General features: G+C 31.5%; 1 protein-coding gene across 1 annotated transcript; it reads left to right on the top strand.

Annotated features, from left to right (window-relative positions):
* Nucleotides 1-14697: 14697 nt before the first annotated feature.
* On the top strand, nt 14698-19194 carry LOC130174844 (tumor necrosis factor receptor superfamily member 9-like). Its single transcript, XM_056385069.1, has 7 exons — nt 14698-15069; nt 15918-16037; nt 16166-16303; nt 16386-16455; nt 16564-16667; nt 16768-16929; nt 17065-19194. Exons 1-7 carry the CDS (start codon nt 14925-14927, stop codon nt 17178-17180), a joined length of 855 nt encoding a protein of 284 aa, XP_056241044.1. The 5' UTR covers nt 14698-14924; the 3' UTR covers nt 17181-19194.
* The last annotated feature ends 59 nt before the right edge of the window (nt 19195-19253 follow it).

The following is a 19253-nucleotide window of genomic DNA, read 5'->3' as shown; positions in this document are numbered from 1 at the left end:
GTATAGTATGACACTAAAAAATGCCCAAAAACGTCATAGTATAATATGGCATAAAACGTCAAAAATACATCATAGTATATTAAAGCATAAAAGGTCATAAAAACATCATACTATGGCAAGGAACAAGATGAAATAATACAATTAGGTATAAAAATGCCAAAAGACGTCGAAGTTTAGTATGACGGAAAAATGCCCAAAAACGTCATAGTATAGTATGTCATAAAACATCGAAAATACATCATAGTATATTAAAGCATAAAAGGTCATAAAAACATCACAGTATGGTCAGGCATCAAATCAGATAGTGTATTAAGGCATTAAAATGCCAAATAACATCTAACTATAGAATGGTATAAAAATGCCAAAAAACGTCATAGTATAGTATGCCATAAAACGTGAAAAATCATTTATAGAATATTAAAGCATAAAAGGTCAAAAAAATGTCACAGTATGTTCAAGCATCTAATGACATAGTATAATGAGGTATAAAAATGCCAAAAAAACATCTAACTATAGTATGGGATAAAAATGCCAAAAAACGTCATAGTATAGTATGTCATAAAACATCGAAAATACATCATAGTATATTAAAGCATAAAAGGTCATAAAAACATCATACTATGGCAAGGAATAAGATTAAATAATATAGTAAGGCATAAAAATGCCACAAGATGTTGAAATATAGCATGACGGAAAAATGCCCAAAAACGTCATAGTATAGTATGGCATAAAACGTCAAAAATCATTTATAGAATATTAAGGCATGAAAGGTCATAAAAACGTCACAGTATGGTCAGGCATCAAATCAGATAGTGTTGTAAGACATAAAAATGCCAAATAACATCTAACTATAGTATGTATATAAAAATGCCCAAAAACGTCATAGTATAGTATGGCATAAAAAGTCAAAAATCATTTATAGAATATTAAAGCATAAAAGGTCATAAAAACATCATACTAATGCAAGGCATTAGAAGAAATCATTCAAGTAGGCATAAAAATGCAAAAAAACATTTAACTTTAGTATGGTATAAAAATGCCAAAAAACCTCATAGTATAGAATGGCATAAAACGTCAAAAATACATCATAGTATATTAAAGTATAAAAGGTCATAAAAACATCATACTATGGCAAGGAACAAGATGAAATAATATAGTAAGGCATAAAAATGCCAAAAAAACATCTAACTATAGTATGGCGGAAAAATGCCCAAAAACGTCATAGTATAGTATGGCATAAAACGTCAAAAATCCATCATAGTATATTAAAGCATAAAAGGTCATAAAAACATCATACTATGGCAAGGAATGAGATCAAATAATACAATTAGGCATAAAAATGCCAAAAGACGTCGAAGTATAGTATGACTCTAAAAAATGCCCAAAAACGTCACAGTATAATATGGCATAAAACATCGAAAATACATCATAGTATATTAAAGCATAAAAGGTCATAAAAACATCATACTATGGCAAGGAATAAGATCAAATAATACAATTAGGCATAAAAATGCCAAAAGACGTCGAAGTATAGTATGACACTAAAAAATGCCCAAAAACGTCATAGTATAATATGGCATAAAACATCGAAAATACATCATAGTATATTAAAGCATAAAAGGTCATAAAAACATCATACTATGGCAAGGAATAAGATGAAATAATATATTAAGGCATAAAAATGCCAAAAGATGTTTAAATATAGCATGATGGAAAAACGCCCAAAGACGTCATAGTATAGTATGGCATAAAACGTCAAAAATCATTTATAGAATATTAAAGCATAAAAGGTCAAAAAAATGTCACAGTATGTTCAAGCATCTAATGACATAGTATAATAAGGTATAAAAATGCCAAAAAAACATCTAACTATAGTATGGATAAAAATGCCAAAAAACGTCATAGTATAGTATGGCATAAAACGTCAAAAATACATCATAGTATATTAAAGCATAAAAGGTCCTAAAAACATCATACTATGGCAAAGAATAAGATTAAATAATATATTAAGGCATAAAAATGCCAAAAGATGTTGAAATATAACATGACGGAAAAATGCCCAAAAACGTCATAGTATAGTATGGCATAAAATGTCAAAAATCATTTATAGAATATTAAAGCATAAAAGGTGAAAAAAATGTCACAGTATTTTCAAGCATCTAATGACACAGTATAATAAGGCATGAAAATGCCGAAAAAACATCTAACTATAGTATGGGATAAAAATGCCAAAAAACGTCATAGTATAGTATGTCATAAAACATCGAAAATACATCATAGTATATTAAAGCATAAAAGGTCATAAAAACATCATACTATGGCAAGGAATAAGATGAAATAATATATTAAGGCATAAAAATGCCAAAAGATGTTGAAATATAGCATGATGGAAAAACGCCCAAAGACGTCATAGTATAGTATGGCATAAAACGTCAAAAATCATTTATAGAATATTAAAGCATAAAAGGTCAAAAAAATGTCACAGTATGTTCAAGCATCTAATGAAATAGTATAATAAGGTATAAAAATGCCAAAAAAACATCTAACTATAGTATGGGATAAAAATGCCAAAAAACGTCATAGTATAGTATGGCATAAAACATCGAAAATACATCATAGTATATTAAAGCATAAAAGGTCATAAAAACATCATACTATGGCAAGGAATAAGATTAAATAATATATTAAGGCATAAAAATGCCACAAGATGTTGAAATATAGCATGACGGAAAAATGCCCAAAAACGTCATAGTATAGTATGGCATAAAACATCAAAAATCATTTATAGAATATTAAGGCATTAAAGGTCATAAAAACGTCACAGTATGGTCAGGCATCAAATCAGATAGTGTTGTAAGGCATAAAAATGCCAAATAACATCTAACTATAGTATGTATATAAAAATGCCCAAAAACGTCATAGTATAGTATGGCATAAAAAGTCAAAAATCATTTATAGAATATTAAAGCATAAAAGGTCATAAAAACATCATACTAATGCAAGGCATTAGAAGAAATCATTCAAGTAGGCATAAAAATGCAAAAAAACATTTAACTTTAGTATGGTATAAAAATGCCAAAAAACCTCATAGTATAGAATGGCATAAAACGTCAAAAATACATCATAGTATATTAAAGCATAAAAGGTCATAAAAACATCATACTATGGCAAGGAACAAGATGAAATAATATAGTAAGGCATAAAAATGCCAAAAAAACATCTAACTATAGTATGGCGGAAAAATGCCCAAAAACGTCATAGTATAGTATGGCATAAAACGTCAAAAATCCATCATAGTATATTAAAGCATAAAAGGTCATAAAAACATCATACTATGGCAAGGAATGAGATCAAATAATACAATTAGGCATAAAAATGCCAAAAGACGTCGAAGTATAGTATGAGACTAAAAAATGCCCAAAAACGTCATAGTATAATATGGCATAAAACGTCAAAAATACATCATAGTATATTAAAGCATAAAAGGTCATAAAAACATCATACTATGGCAAGGAACAAGATGAAATAATACAATTAGGTATAAAAATGCCAAAAGACGTCGAAGTTTAGTATGACGGAAAAATGCCCAAAAACGTCATAGTATAGTATGGCGTAAAACATCAAAAATACATCATAGTATATTAAGGCATAAAAGGTCATAAAAACGTCACAGTATGGTCAGGCATCAAATCAGATAGTGTATTAAGGCATTAAAATGCCAAATAACATCTAACTATAGAATGGTATAAAAATGCCAAAAAACGTCATAGTATAGTATGCCATAAAACGTGAAAAATCATTTATAGAATATTAAAGCATAAAAGGTCAAAAAAATGTCACAGTATGTTCAAGCATCTAATGACATAGTATAATGAGGTATAAAAATGCCAAAAAAACATCTAACTATAGTATGGGATAAAAATGCCAAAAAACGTCATAGTATAGTATGTCATAAAACATCGAAAATACATCATAGTATATTAAAGCATAAAAGGTCATAAAAACATCATACTATGGCAAGGAATAAGATTAAATAATATAGTAAGGCATAAAAATGCCACAAGATGTTGAAATATAGCATGACGGAAAAATGCCCAAAAACGTCATAGTATAGTATGGCATAAAACGTCAAAAATCATTTATAGAATATTAAGGCATAAAAGGTCATAAAAACGTCACAGTATGGTCAGGCATCAAATCAGATAGTGTTGTAAGACATAAAAATGCCAAATAACATCTAACTATAGTATGTATATAAAAATGCCCAAAAACGTCATAGTATAGTATGGCATAAAAAGTCAAAAATCATTTATAGAATATTAAAGCATAAAAGGTCATAAAAACATCATACTAATGCAAGGCATTAGAAGAAATCATTCAAGTAGGCATAAAAATGCAAAAAAACATTTAACTTTAGTATGGTATAAAAATGCCAAAAAACCTCATAGTATAGAATGGCATAAAACGTCAAAAATACATCATAGTATATTAAAGTATAAAAGGTCATAAAAACATCATACTATGGCAAGGAACAAGATGAAATAATATAGTAAGGCATAAAAATGCCAAAAAAACATCTAACTATAGTATGGCGGAAAAATGCCCAAAAACGTCATAGTATAGTATGGCATAAAACGTCAAAAATCCATCATAGTATATTAAAGCATAAAAGGTCATAAAAACATCATACTATGGCAAGGAATGAGATCAAATAATACAATTAGGCATAAAAATGCCAAAAGACGTCGAAGTATAGTATGACTCTAAAAAATGCCCAAAAACGTCACAGTATAATATGGCATAAAACATCGAAAATACATCATAGTATATTAAAGCATAAAAGGTCATAAAAACATCATACTATGGCAAGGAATAAGATCAAATAATACAATTAGGCATAAAAATGCCAAAAGACGTCGAAGTATAGTATGACACTAAAAAACGCCCAAAGACGCCATAGTATAGTATGGCATAAAACATCAAAAATGATTTATAGAATATTAAAGCATAAAAGGTCAAAAAAATGTCACAGTATGTTCAAGCATCTAATGACATAGTATAATAAGGTATAAAAATGCCAAAAAAACATCTAACTATAGTATAGGATAAAAATGCCAAAAAACGTCATAGTATAGTATGGCGTAAAACATCAAAAATACATCATAGTATATTAAGGCATAAAAGGTCATAAAAATGTCACAGTATGTTCAGGCATCTAATGACATAGTATAATATGGCATAAAAATGCCAAAAAAACATCTAACTATAGTATGGTATAAAAATGCCAAAAAACGTCATAGTATAGTATGTCATAAAACATCAAAAATACATCATAATATATTAAAGCATAAAAGGTCATAAAAACATCATACTATGGCAAGGAATAAGATTAAATAATATAGTAAGGCATAAAAATGCCATAAGATGTTGAAATATAGCATGACGGAAAAATGCCCAAAAACGTCAGGATAAAACGTCAAAAATCATTTATAGAATATTAAGGCATAAAAGGTCATAAAAACGTCACAGTATGGTCAGGCATCAAATGAGATAGTGTTGTAAGGCATAAAAATGCCAAATAACATCTAACTATAGTATGGTATAAAAATGCCAAAGAACGTCATAGTATAGTATCGCATAAAACGTCAAAAATCCATCATAGTATATTAAAGCATAAAAGGTCCTAAAAACATCATACTATGGCAAGGAATAAAATGAAATAATATAGTAAGGCATAAAAATGCAAAAAGATGTCGAAGTATAGTATGACAGAAAAATGCCCAAAAACGTCATAGTATAGTATGGCATAAAACGTCAAAAATACATCATAGTATATTAAAGCATAAAAGGTCATAAAAACATCATACTAATGCAAGGAATAAGATGAAATAATATAGTAAGGCATAAAAATGCCAAAAAAACATCTAACTATAGTATCGGATAAAAATGTGAAAAAACGTCATAGTATAGTATGGCATAAAACATCAAAAATACATCATAATATATTAAAGCATAAAAGGTCATAAAAACATCATACTATGGCAAGGAATAAGATTAAATAATATAGTAAGGCATAAAAATGCCAAAAGATGTTGAAATTTAGCATGACGGAAAAATGCCCAAAAACGTCATAGTATAGTATGGCATAAAACGTCAGAAATACATAATAATATATTAAGGCATAAAAGGTCATAAAAATGTCACAGTGTGGTCAGCCATCAAATAAGATAGTATGGTAAGGCATACAAATGCCAAAAAAACATCTAACTATAGTATGGTATAAAAATGCCCAAAAACGTCATAGTATAGTATGGCATAAAACGTCAAAAATACATCATAGTATATTAAAGCATAAAAGGTCATAAAAACATCATACTAATGCAAGGAATAAGATGAAATAATATAGTAAGGCATAAAAATGCCAAAAAAACATCTAACTATAGTATGGGATAAAAATGTGAAAAAACGTCATAGTATAGTATGGCATAAAACATCAAAAATACATCATAATATATTAAAGCATAAAAGGTCATAAAAACATCATACTATGGCAAGGAATAAGATTAAATAATATAGTAAGCCATAAAAATGCCAAAAGATGTTGAAATATAGCATGATGGAAAAATGCCCAAAAACGTCATAGTATAGTATGGCATAAAATGTCAAAAATACATCATAGTATATTAAGGCATAAAAGGTCATAAAAACATCATACTATGGTCAGGCATCAAATGAGATAGTAGAGTAAGGCATAAAAATGCCAAAAAAACATCTAACTTTAGAATGGTATAAAAATGCCAAAAAAACATCTAACTATAGTATAGGATAAAAATGCCAAAAAACGTCATAGTATAATATGGCATAAAACATCATAGTATATTAAAGCATAAAAGGTCATATAAACATCATACTATGGCAAGGAATAAGATGAAATAATATAGTAAGGCATAAAAATGCCAAAAGATGTTGAAATATAGCATGACGGAAAAATGCCCAAAAACGTCATAGTATAGTATGGCATAAAACGTCAAAAATCATTTATAGAATATTAAGGCATAAAAGGTCATAAAAACGTCACAGTATGGTCAGGCATCAAATCAGATAGTGTTGTAAGGCATAAAAATGCCAAATAACATCTAAATATAGTATGGTATAAAAATGCCCAAAAACGTCATAGTATAGTATGGCATAAAAAGTCAAAAATCATTTATAGAATATTAAAGCATAAAAGGTCATAAAAACATCATACTAATGCAAGGCATTAGAAGAAATAATTCAAGTAGGCATAAAAATGCAAAAAGACATTTAACTTTAGTATGGTATAAAAATGCCAAAAAACCTCATGGTATAGAATGGCATAAAACGTCAAAAATACATCATAGTATATTAAAGCATAAAAGGTCATAAAAACATCATACTATGGCAAGGAACAAGATGAAATAATATAGTAAGGCATAAAAATGCCAAAAGATGTCGAAGTATAGTATGACAGAAAAATGCCCAAAAACGTCATAGTATAGTATGGCATAAAACGTCAAAAATACATCATAGTATATTAAAGCATAAAAGGTCATAAAAACATCATACTAATGCAAGGAATAAGATGAAATAATATAGTAAGGCATAAAAATGCCAAAAAAACATCTAACTATAGTATGGGATAAAAATGTGAAAAAACGTCATAGTATAGTATGGCATAAAACATCAAAAATACATCATAATATATTAAAGCATAAAAGGTCATAAAAACATCATACTATGGCAAGGAATAAGATCAAATAATACAATTAGGCATAAAAATGCCAAAAGACGTCGAAGTATAGTATGACACTAAAAAACGCCCAAAGACGCCATAGTATAGTATGGCATAAAACATCAAAAATCATTTATAGAATATTAAAGCATAAAAGGTCAAAAAAATGTCACAGTATGTTCAAGCATCTAATGACATAGTATAATAAGGCATAAAAATGCCAAAAAAACATCTAACTATAGTATAGGATAAAAATGCCAAAAAACGTTATAGTATAGTATGGCGTAAAACATCAAAAATACATCATAGTATATTAAGGCATAAAAGGTCATAAAAATGTCACAGTATGTTCAAACATCTAATGACATAGTATAATAAGGCATAAAAATGCCAAAAAAACATCTAACTATAGTATGGGATAAAAATGCCAAAAAACGTCATAGTATAGTATGTCATAAAACATCAAAAATACATCATAATATATTAAAGCATAAAAGGTCATAAAAACATCATACTATGGCAAGGAATAAGATTAAATAATATAGTAAGGCATAAAAATGCCATAAGATGTTGAAATATAGCATGACGGAAAAATGCCCAAAAACGTCATAGTATAGTATGGCATAAAACGTCAAAAATCATTTATAGAATATTAAGGCATAAAAGGTCATAAAAACGTCACAGTATGGTCAGGCATCAAATGAGATAGTGTTGTAAGGCATAAAAATGCCAAATAACATCTAACTATAGTATGGTATAAAAATGCCAAAGAACGTCATAGTATAGTATCGCATAAAACGTCAAAAATCCATCATAGTATATTAAAGCATAAAAGGTCCTAAAAACATCATACTATGGCAAGGAATAAAATGAAATAATATAGTAAGGCATAAAAATGCAAAAAGATGTCGAAGTATAGTATGACAGAAAAATGCCCAAAAACGTCATAGTATAGTATGGCATAAAACGTCAAAAATACATCATAGTATATTAAAGCATAAAAGGTCATAAAAACATCATACTAATGCAAGGAATAAGATGAAATAATATAGTAAGGCATAAAAATGCCAAAAAAACATCTAACTATAGTATCGGATAAAAATGTGAAAAAACGTCATAGTATAGTATGGCATAAAACATCAAAAATACATCATAATATATTAAAGCATAAAAGGTCATAAAAACATCATACTATGGCAAGGAATAAGATTAAATAATATAGTAAGGCATAAAAATGCCAAAAGATGTTGAAATTTAGCATGACGGAAAAATGCCCAAAAACGTCATAGTATAGTATGGCATAAAACGTCAGAAATACATAATAATATATTAAGGCATAAAAGGTCATAAAAATGTCACAGTGTGGTCAGCCATCAAATAAGATAGTATGGTAAGGCATAAAAATGCCAAAAAAACATCTAACTATAGTATGGTATAAAAAGGCCAAAGAACGTCATAGTATAGTATCGCATAAAACATCAAAAATCCATCATAGTATATTAAAGCATAAAAGGTCCTAAAAACATCATACTATGGCAAGGAATAAAATGAAATAATATAGTAAGGCATAAAAATGCCAAAAGATGTCGAAGTATAGTATGACAGAAAAATGCCCAAAAACGTCATAGTATAGTATGGCATAAAACGTCAAAAATACATCATAGTATATTAAAGCATAAAAGGTCATAAAAACATCATACTAATGCAAGGAATAAGATGAAATAATATAGTAAGGCATAAAAATGCCAAAAAAACATCTAACTATAGTATGGGATAAAAATGTGAAAAAACGTCATAGTATAGTATGGCATAAAACATCAAAAATACATCATAATATATTAAAGCATAAAAGGTCATAAAAACATCATACGATGGCAAGGAATAAGATTAAATAATATAGTAAGCCATAAAAATGCCAAAAGATGTTGAAATATAGCATGATGGAAAAATGCCCAAAAACGTCATAGTATAGTATGGCATAAAATGTCAGAAATACATCATAGTATATTAAGGCATAAAAGGTCATAAAAATGTCACAGTATGGTCAGGCATCAAATGAGATAGTAGAGTAAGGCATAAAAATGCCAAAAAACATCTAACTTTAGAATGGTATAAAAATGCCAAAAAACGTCATAGTATAGTATGGCATAAAACGTCAAAAATACATCATAGTATATTAAAGCATAAAAGGTCATATAAACATCATACTATGGCAAGGAATAAGATGAAATAATATAGTAAGGCATAAAAATGCCAAAAGATGTTGAAATATAGCATGACGGAAAAATGCCCAAAAACGTCATAGTATAGTATGGCATAAAACGTCAAAAATCATTTATAGAATATTAAGGCATAAAAGGTCATAAAAACGTCACAGTATGGTCAGGCATCAAATCAGATAGTGTTGTAAGGCATAAAAATGCCAAATAACATCTAAATATAGTATGGTATAAAAATGCCCAAAAACGTCATAGTATAGTATGGCATAAAAAGTCAAAAATCATTTATAGAATATTAAAGTATAAAAGGTCATAAAAACATCATACTATGGCAAGGAATAAGATGAAATAATATAATTAGGCATAAAAATGCAAAAAGACATTTAACTTTAGTATGGTATAAAAATGCCAAAAAACCTCATGGTATAGAATGGCATAAAACGTCAAAAATACATCATAGTATATTAAAGCATAAAAGGTCATAAAAACATCATACTATGGCAAGGAACAAGATGAAATAATATAGTAAGGCATAAAAATGCCAAAAAAACATCTAACTATAGTATGGCGGAAAAATGCCCAAAAACGTCATAGTATAGTATGGCATAAAACGTCAAAAATCCATCATAGTATATTAAAGCATAAAAGGTCATAAAAACATCATACTATGGCAAGGAATAAGATCAAATAATACAATTAGGCATAAAAATGCCAAAAGACGTCGAAGTATAGTATGACACTAAAAAATGCCCAAAAACGTCATAGTATAATATGGCATAAAACATCGAAAATACATCATAGTATATTAAGGCATAAAAAGGTCGTAAAAATGTCACAGTATGGTCAGCCATCAAATGAGATATTATAGTAAGGCATAAAAATGCCAAAAAAACATCTAACTATAGTATGGTATAAAAATGCCAAAAAACGTCATAGTATAATATGGCATAAAACGTCAAAAAGTCAAAAATACATCATAGTATATTAAAGCATAAAAGGTCATAAAAACATCATACTATGGCAAGGAATAAGATGAAATAATATAGTAAGGCATATAAATGCCAAAAAAGTTCAAAGTATAGTATGGCATAAAACGTAGAAAAAACACCATAATATATTAAGGCATAAAAGGTCATACAAACATCATAGTATGGCAAGGCATTAGAAGAAATATTACAATTAGGCATAAAAATGCGTCAAAGTATAGTATGACGGAAAAATGCCCAAAAACGTCATAGTATAGTATGGCATAAAACGTAAAAAAAACCCATAATATATTAAGGCATAAAAGGTCATAAAAATGTCACAGTATGGTCAGCCATCAAATGACAAAGTAAAGTAAGGCATAAAAATGCTAAAAAAAACTTCATAGTATAGTGTGGTGTGAAAATTATAAAAATTAGGTATATGACAGTAAAGCACCTTACTGGGAATTGAACCCACAATCTTCTGAAAGAAAGGAGGCGGTTTCAACCATTGTATCACACGATGCCCCATTATGAAACTCTTGTACTGCATGCCATAATAATGTCATTGTACAGTAAGGCTTAAAAATGCCAAAAAACACAATACTATATACAGGCCTAAAATGTCATAAAAACATCATAATAGGCATGAGATGAAATAATATAATTAGGCATAAAAAAAACAAAAAACTTCATAGTATGGCATAAAACATAAAAAATACATCATAGCATAAAAAGGCATAAAAGGTCATAAAAATGTCACAGTATGGTCAGGCATCTAATGACATAGTAAAGTAAGGCATAAAAATGCTAAAAAAAAACGTCAAAGTATACTCTGGCAGAATACCGCCAAGAGACTTCATGGTATATCAAGGCATAAAATGTCATACTATAGTAAGGGATACCAATGCCAAAAACGTTATGTATATAAAGGGGTAAAAACATAAAAACAAACGTCATGGTATGTTAAAGCATAAAAAAGTCAAAAAACGTCAGAGTATATTAATGCATAAAATGTCATACTATGGTAATGAATACAAATATGAAAAAAACGCCATGGTATCTTCAGGCATAAAAATGCCAAAAGAAGTCATAGTATAATAAGGCATAAAAACATAATAGTATAGTAAGGCATCCAAAGTCATAAAATGTCATCGTATATTAAGTTCTTAGAATTTCAAAAAATGTCACAGTATTATAAGGCATAAAAAGTCAAAAACGACACAGTATAATAAGCATAAAAACTCATAAAAAAGTCATAATATTGGAAGGCAAAAAAAGGTATAAAAACAACATAAAAACGTCTTAGTGTTGTAAGTCATAAAAAGGCAAAAAAAAACAACATAGTATAGTAAGGCATAAAAAGTCACAAAAACGTCATAGTCCAGCAAGGCATAAAAAGTCACAGTATAGTAAGTTATAAAACGTCATAAAAATGTCATAGTATAATAAGGGATAAAAAAGTATTAGTATAGTTAGGATTAAAAAGTCATGGTATAGTAAGGCATAAAACATTTATAGTGTAATAAAGCATAAAACATCATTGTAAGGCACAAAAACCTCATAGTATAAGAACAATTAAAAAGGCATAACATTTAAGGCACAAAATTGCATTAGGATAAGGCATAAAAAGTCATAGTATTCATGGTGACATTTTCATGGGATTTTTCCACAGAAATTCATCTCATACGTTCTTACATTTCATGTTTACTCCTTTTAGCAACCTGACAGCTAGTCAATAGACAACAGAAGCCAGGGTTAGTTTGCTAGTTAATGTTAGCTAACATGGTAAAACAACATCAGATGACATTTTTCTGGTGATGTTATGTACCACTGTGATATACTGACATGACGTGAGACTTCAGATACGCCCTTGGGTTGAAGGGTAAGTGTGGGAGGTGTTTCTTGGCCAAGCATGTGTAGGCAGATGAGGTGCTGACTTTTGACATCACAGTCTCATGTAACATGTATCTGTTCTTACAGTAGGCGAACTGTGGTAGGCTCAGAACGATGCCTTAAAATGTCAAAGGCAAAATCTGCCAAATGTCACTCACATATACATATATGGATCATGATACAGAAGAAACATGACACAGCAGTCTGATCTTGTGGTTTTGATGTGTCTTTTTAAGTTCCTATTTTTTAAGTGTGACCTGAGTCACACGATAATATACACCATCACCAAATGACATTTACGTGTTGGACTGTATAGTCACCTACCATCTCATCATTACTCAGCCAATTTCCCCCGTTTTCCAACAGGCAAATCATTTACTGTCAGGAAACACCACTTCCTTTTTCAAAGGAAATAAATGCCATAAACTTGTTTTGGGAATTGACACACTATAAATAATTGAAGTGAAGGGACCCAATTGATAATTAATCTTTTAAAAGCTCCACTTTCAGTTTAGCATTGCATGACTGGTTGTCATTCTTTCAACTGCACTTTTGGTTTCAGTTTCCAGTGTCCCTGTCCCTGGTGATCTAGTGGTTTCCAACACTGGGAATAAGCAGTGTTTATCATCAGACATAATAACAGCAACTGGTCAAAGGGAGCAAAGGGGGAGTTTTTTTTTATTTCCCCATGCCCTTTAAATAAGCTTGTGACATTTTGCATTAATAACTTAATAATAATGTCATCTCCAACATGACTCATCAGCATCAGTCCCAGTTGAGACTTTAGGGATTTAATGGACTCAGTAACAATACCATATTTGTTTTGTGGGTTTTCATAGGTCTTATTTAATGCATAACCTGATATAATGATAGTAGGATTTTCAAACAAGCAGGAAAGTCCCTCCCCACAATGACATCAGCTCATACTTTGTTTACCAAAACCATGCAGATCAAACTTCAGCAAAACACTTCAGATTAAAGTACAGTGAATTTTACACATCAGGTTCAAAATAAACATAAAAGTTATTGTCTCTTTGTTGGTAACTAGGCTACTATAAATTTTGCCTTTCCAAAAGTAGTCAAATGTGTAACTGTAGTACCAGTACATAGGAAAGTTACAGTACAGCAATAATACGTGTAACAACTTAATTTACACCCATTTGTGACAGTAGTTTGCCCAGCCATACCTCAGAGTTGTGACTAGAATGGTCGCTTTGTGGGTAACAGTCAATTCAAAAATAAAACCAGGCAATGTTTTTAATTCCTACATTTGGACAAGTTGGAAGTCTGGCATATCAGCAACAGCAACAATACCATTTTGTTATTTAAAGCTTTAAATAAGCACCTTATTGTGGAAAGTCTGTCAGGCTGCACTTCTTAGAAAAAGCAACAATGTGAACTCCCGGAGAATTGTTATCTTTCTAGTTAGTCATTATTTAAATAAACAGAGTGCAACTGACTTCATAACTAAGCAATAAAAGCAGTCATCCAAAGCTGGTTCTTTATGAAGAGGAAGAGGAAAAGAACAAATAATTGCAAACTGATCGACTGATGTTTTTTTAAAACTATAACTTGGTATCATATATTGATTTTCACTGAAGGAAATAAGCTCCATCTGTATAAAATGACTAAAATGAAAACTCATGTTACAGGCACCTAACAGTTTGCAATTTGTAGGGATTACAATGAAGACAGACAATGAATTAAAATACTTCTCAGTGAAGAAAGTCATTCATGTACCCTTTATCTCTTTCTTTCATTTTGTATGTCATTGCTCACGCTGAAGAGTAATTTAAGACACGCCCCCTCAAGAGGATAAAAAAACCCATGACGATGACTAGCAGGCTCAGTTGGCTGTGGGGTGAGTTATGTGTTTGACTGCACGGGCCACAGCACAGAGAGGTTTACACCAGGACATTACAGCAAGACAGAATTCAGGTAAAGAAGACAGTTAAGGACTTTAATGCATTTAAGTCTAAATCTACAGATTTAGAGACAAAAACAAAAGAAGTAAATATCGGGATATTTCTTGGACTGGATTACCTCACGTCTTCCTTCACCTTTTGACAAAGCTGGAAAGCTGACAACAGTATGGCTGTGATCCTATGGGCAATGGGACTCTCTCTGCTCATGCAGGGCTGTTTGTGCAGTCTCGGACAGACTGACAGAGGCTGCATGAAATGGATCGCAAAAGAAGATGAAAAGGATGAAGTTTGCTGTGAAGCCTGTCACCCAGGTAAGTAATAAAGGAGAAATTGAAAAGAACATTACTCAATTTCATATATATATATATATATGTGTGTGTGTGTGTGTGTGTGTGTGTTTGTGTGTGTGTGTGTGTGTGTGTATACATATATATATATATATATATATATATATATATATATGCATATATATGTGTATATATATATGTATATATACACTGCTGTTATAGTGGGTTAAATGGTTTAAAGATATCAACAACACTTTGTTTTTTTAACAAAACACTATACACTTACCGTATATATCCCAGAAGGAAAGGAGAAAAGGTCCCCTCTGCTCACTTTCTTAAAAAAACAGCTGTTATATAAATATATTAACATTATCCTTTTACCTAAAAACTTTAGTAGTTCTAACTATTCCATGTAGTATCTAATAAAAGCAAAAAGCCAAGAGGTTGTGTGTGTGTGTGTGTGTGTGTGTTTGTTTTTATCTGTGGATGTAAAGACATCATATTCCATATTCTTTGAGGAGTTCCTCCGTGGTGGTTGCATGTAACCAAATTTAGTTTCAGTGGTTTTTCAACTAATACCACAACAGATAGAAAAGGCGTGGATGATGCAACTGATAATTCAAATAATCTGGAGCTGTGATAGATACTTGTATGTGTGATTAAAATTCAAAACAGTATTGTATTAATAACTGTTTCTCAACGCATTCCTGTACTGCTTTATAGCTTTTTAAATTTTGAGGGGGAAACTCACATTAGATGGGTATGAAGACCTGCTGTATCATTGAAGGAGCTAATCACATTGGAACAAATGCCAGTTTATGTGACAGAGTTTAAAGTATTGCAGTTAATGTTTCTTATGTGTGTGTTTGCAGGAAATCGCCTTGTCATACAATGTGGTCGGCGCCCAGAGGATCTTTGCACCCCTTGTGAACCTGAGACATTTACAGTGAATGCTAAAGACCAGAAGTGTACTAGATGTACACAGTGTGTAGGTAGGTTAGCGTGTCTTAGTGATTACAAAAACATTTCCTCAGTAGTGTACAATCTTGAGAATTCACTATAGAAATCTGTAAAAATTGATAGATTTTGGACCTCTCTTTCCATCTCTTTGTATATTTAGGTGCTCAGGTCCTTGTGAAAGCATGCACAGCCACAAATGACACACAGTGTGGCTGTATAGACGGACTCACCTGTGGTAATAGCCAGTGCTCCTTCTGTGTTAAGACGTGTGGCATAGGCGAAGAACCTACAACGGATCGTAAGTAAAACTACAAAGAGACACATACACACTATACAGGTTACAAAGATAAGCAAGTCATCTGAATGGCTTGTCTGTGCAGGTTCTTGCAGACCATGTCCAGTTGGAACCTTCAATAACCAAATTCACCAGATGTGTAAACCCTGGAAAAAGTAAGTTATACCCTGCTCTCTTTTGTTGTAGTCATTGTACTCACTGACAGATGTGATGAAAACTCAGAAAAATCTTTGGAATTCATTGTTTTTATTTTTTTTCGTAAGGTGTCCCAATCTGGGTCAGTATATCGAGAAATCGGGAGATGCATCCCATGACATTGTGTGTGGTAACGTGTCAATTGATGCAACACACAACCCCAATCCACCTGGTAAGGCACAATTCTGTTCTTGTAATGAAGTTGTGCTTTCATTTTTATCTTTATATATACATTTTTAAAGCCAGGTATCATTTCTTGCTGTTTCTATCAGGTACCGCAGAACCGGCATGGCTGGTCATATCTGTGCTCACAAGCATAGCTCTCATTAGCTTCAGCATCATCGTCATCGTCACTGGAGCTGTGAAAATTCTCCAGAAAAGAAAGAAGACAGAAAAGGCGATCAAAAAAACTCCGATAATCAGAACCCCTACAGGTATTGTTGTACATCATGATAGATTATGAAGAGATTATTCAGTACCTGAATGATACTAATGATACAAGATGTTTATCAAGCCAATTACAGCCACAGTAGAAATATTTGATTTTGTCCTGTTTGTCATTTCTTTAGATGAACCTATGACTTTAAGAGCCATAGAGTGCAGTTTTCACGAGGCCCAGCAAGAGCAAGGCAGCAGCTCAGAGTCACTGAACTCCAAAGACTCCTCAGACCCGCTCATTGTATGAATGGACCAGGGATCAGGCAAGAAATTGAATTGAAGTTGAACTCAGGTCAATAATAAGATGTGACCCCTCTCTGTGATGCTGAGCCACAAGTTTGAATGTTGTCTTTGTACTGCCAATTAGCTTAGTTCTAAATGAAACAAAGACAACACCATGTACACCCAGTTGTTTTTTTTACCCACCCTTTTTTTCCTTTATCCAGATAACCTACGCTACTGTGAAAAACCTTAATAGGTCAGGTTAGAGGTAAGGTTTTGCTCCAGGTTACAGTCTCTGTGATACAGTACATTTACACATTGGAGCAAGGGGAATTCTGAGAGGGAAAAAACAAGGTGGACTGTCAACAGTCTAATCATCATGTAAATTATAGCAGACAGTGAGGCTGTTTTTCCCCCTTTCACTTAAGCTTGAAAGATCAAGTAGTCCTAAAATAGCAATGGAAGGTTTTAAATCACCCAGACTGAGTTTGACAAAACATCTTACATTAAACAACAAAGTCTTTTGAAACCAAATGAAGGTTGGTTAACTACTTCTAAACTACATTCAAACAGAGTAGTTGGACTTGTTGGACACCCAGGCAACTGTAGGGTTTGAATAAATGTGAGTGAATTTCGCTGCACAGTTATCTGTACGTCTGAGCAGTGAAGCTGCTGTGTTACTCTGTATGAATGTACTGTACAGTGCAGGTGGGTGTTCAGCTCAGTGTAAAACATTTGACTACAGACAGGTTTTTATTGACAGCTAATGCTGAGCCCACACATTCCACCCAAAATAGATGTTTTGTTCTACTCAGGTTCCATTGCTCTACTTAGTTAACTACTGTTTACTGCTGACTTTGTACATTGATAACCCTGTTATGTTGCAGCAGCCAAAGCAAGAACTGTGTCAATCAATAATTTTATCTGGTGAAACATGATTTATCAAAGGAAAGTTTCTTACTTTTTGTCTGTATTATTTAATTTTTTGTGCGGATGGCAACTACTTTGTCTGATACATTGTGAAGATAATAAGAATATTTTTGTGCACTATTGTAATGAAAACTGTTACATTGAAGGCAGTGTGGTATATAGCCTCTTCCACTCTACATTAGAAGGAACTATATGGACTTTCCTGCTATTGCTTAATTTAAATAGTCAAAAAGTCCAGTGAAGGGGGTTTCCCTTTCAGTGAAGTAATCCTACAGTAATCCTAATACGTTAAGATAAAGCACCATGGAGTCTACAATACAGTACTGAAAATGCATATCTACAGTACTTAGGTCTTTTTTTTTTTCAATGAGGCAAAAATTTGGTTATAGTTCAGCAACGCCTATTTAGCAAGTTGGGACATGCCTCTTGAACAAGAGTTTTGCAACAAGGCCTGGGTATCCCATGTGTAATCTCCACAGATATTAGAGTGCAGATGTGATTAGTCACACGCTGCACCTTGATTTTTGAGATTCCTCGAAGTGAGTCATGTGGGAAATCCTCAGGACAACTATGACACACATTTGGCAAAAATACAAGGCACGCAAAATATAAAAATGTGGCTCAAGGGTCATGTGGGAACCCCCCCCCCCAGTACTGCCTTTTACTTTTGCTTAGCACAGTGGAGTGGGCAGTGAGATGAGTCAAAGTGGAATGTTTTTTTGTTTTCTATTTCTTAACGTATTATTTCTTTTCTGAACTGTAGCAGGCGTATGTTTCTTCTGAAATGGAAAATTTTAGAAATATACTATGTGGGCTTAGAGTGAAAATGTTAGCCCACACCTATAGTAATGTATCAGTGACTACATTATTAGTCACAACTCGCGCAGAATAATTTCTGGCGAGAGACCACAAAGTTTGCAGGTGCTGCCTTGAGAAGAGTTACCACAGAACAGTTGAACAGTTATACAGTAAAATGTTCAGCTGTAGCACTTTATTTCACCTGTTAACTGACTCGTGTATTTCTGGTTAGCGTTATATGTGAACTTATCTCCATCTCATACTTTTTAAATGACTTGTTTTTATAATAAATGATGAAGTTGAACTTTTGATTACACTGTACGACATGAATTCTTTCACAATGTACTTTTATGACATTTTTAAGCAACCA

Source organism: Seriola aureovittata, chromosome 9 (genome assembly GCF_021018895.1).
Source record: "Seriola aureovittata isolate HTS-2021-v1 ecotype China chromosome 9, ASM2101889v1, whole genome shotgun sequence".
Classification (NCBI taxonomy): Eukaryota; Metazoa; Chordata; class Actinopteri; order Carangiformes; family Carangidae; genus Seriola; species Seriola aureovittata.
This window is presented reverse-complemented; position numbering and strand designations above follow the sequence as displayed.

Excerpts from the sequence above, each read along its gene's own strand:
- LOC130174844 (XM_056385069.1), top strand. The coding sequence starts at position 14,925 with ATGGCTGTGATCCTATGGGCAATGGGACTCTCTCTGCTCATGCAGGGC. Across the intron at positions 15,070-15,917 it reads CTGTGAAGCCTGTCACCCAG|GAAATCGCCTTGTCATACAA; the intron begins GTAAGTAATAAA and ends GTGTGTTTGCAG. Across the intron at positions 16,038-16,165 it reads TAGATGTACACAGTGTGTAG|GTGCTCAGGTCCTTGTGAAA; the intron begins GTAGGTTAGCGT and ends TTGTATATTTAG.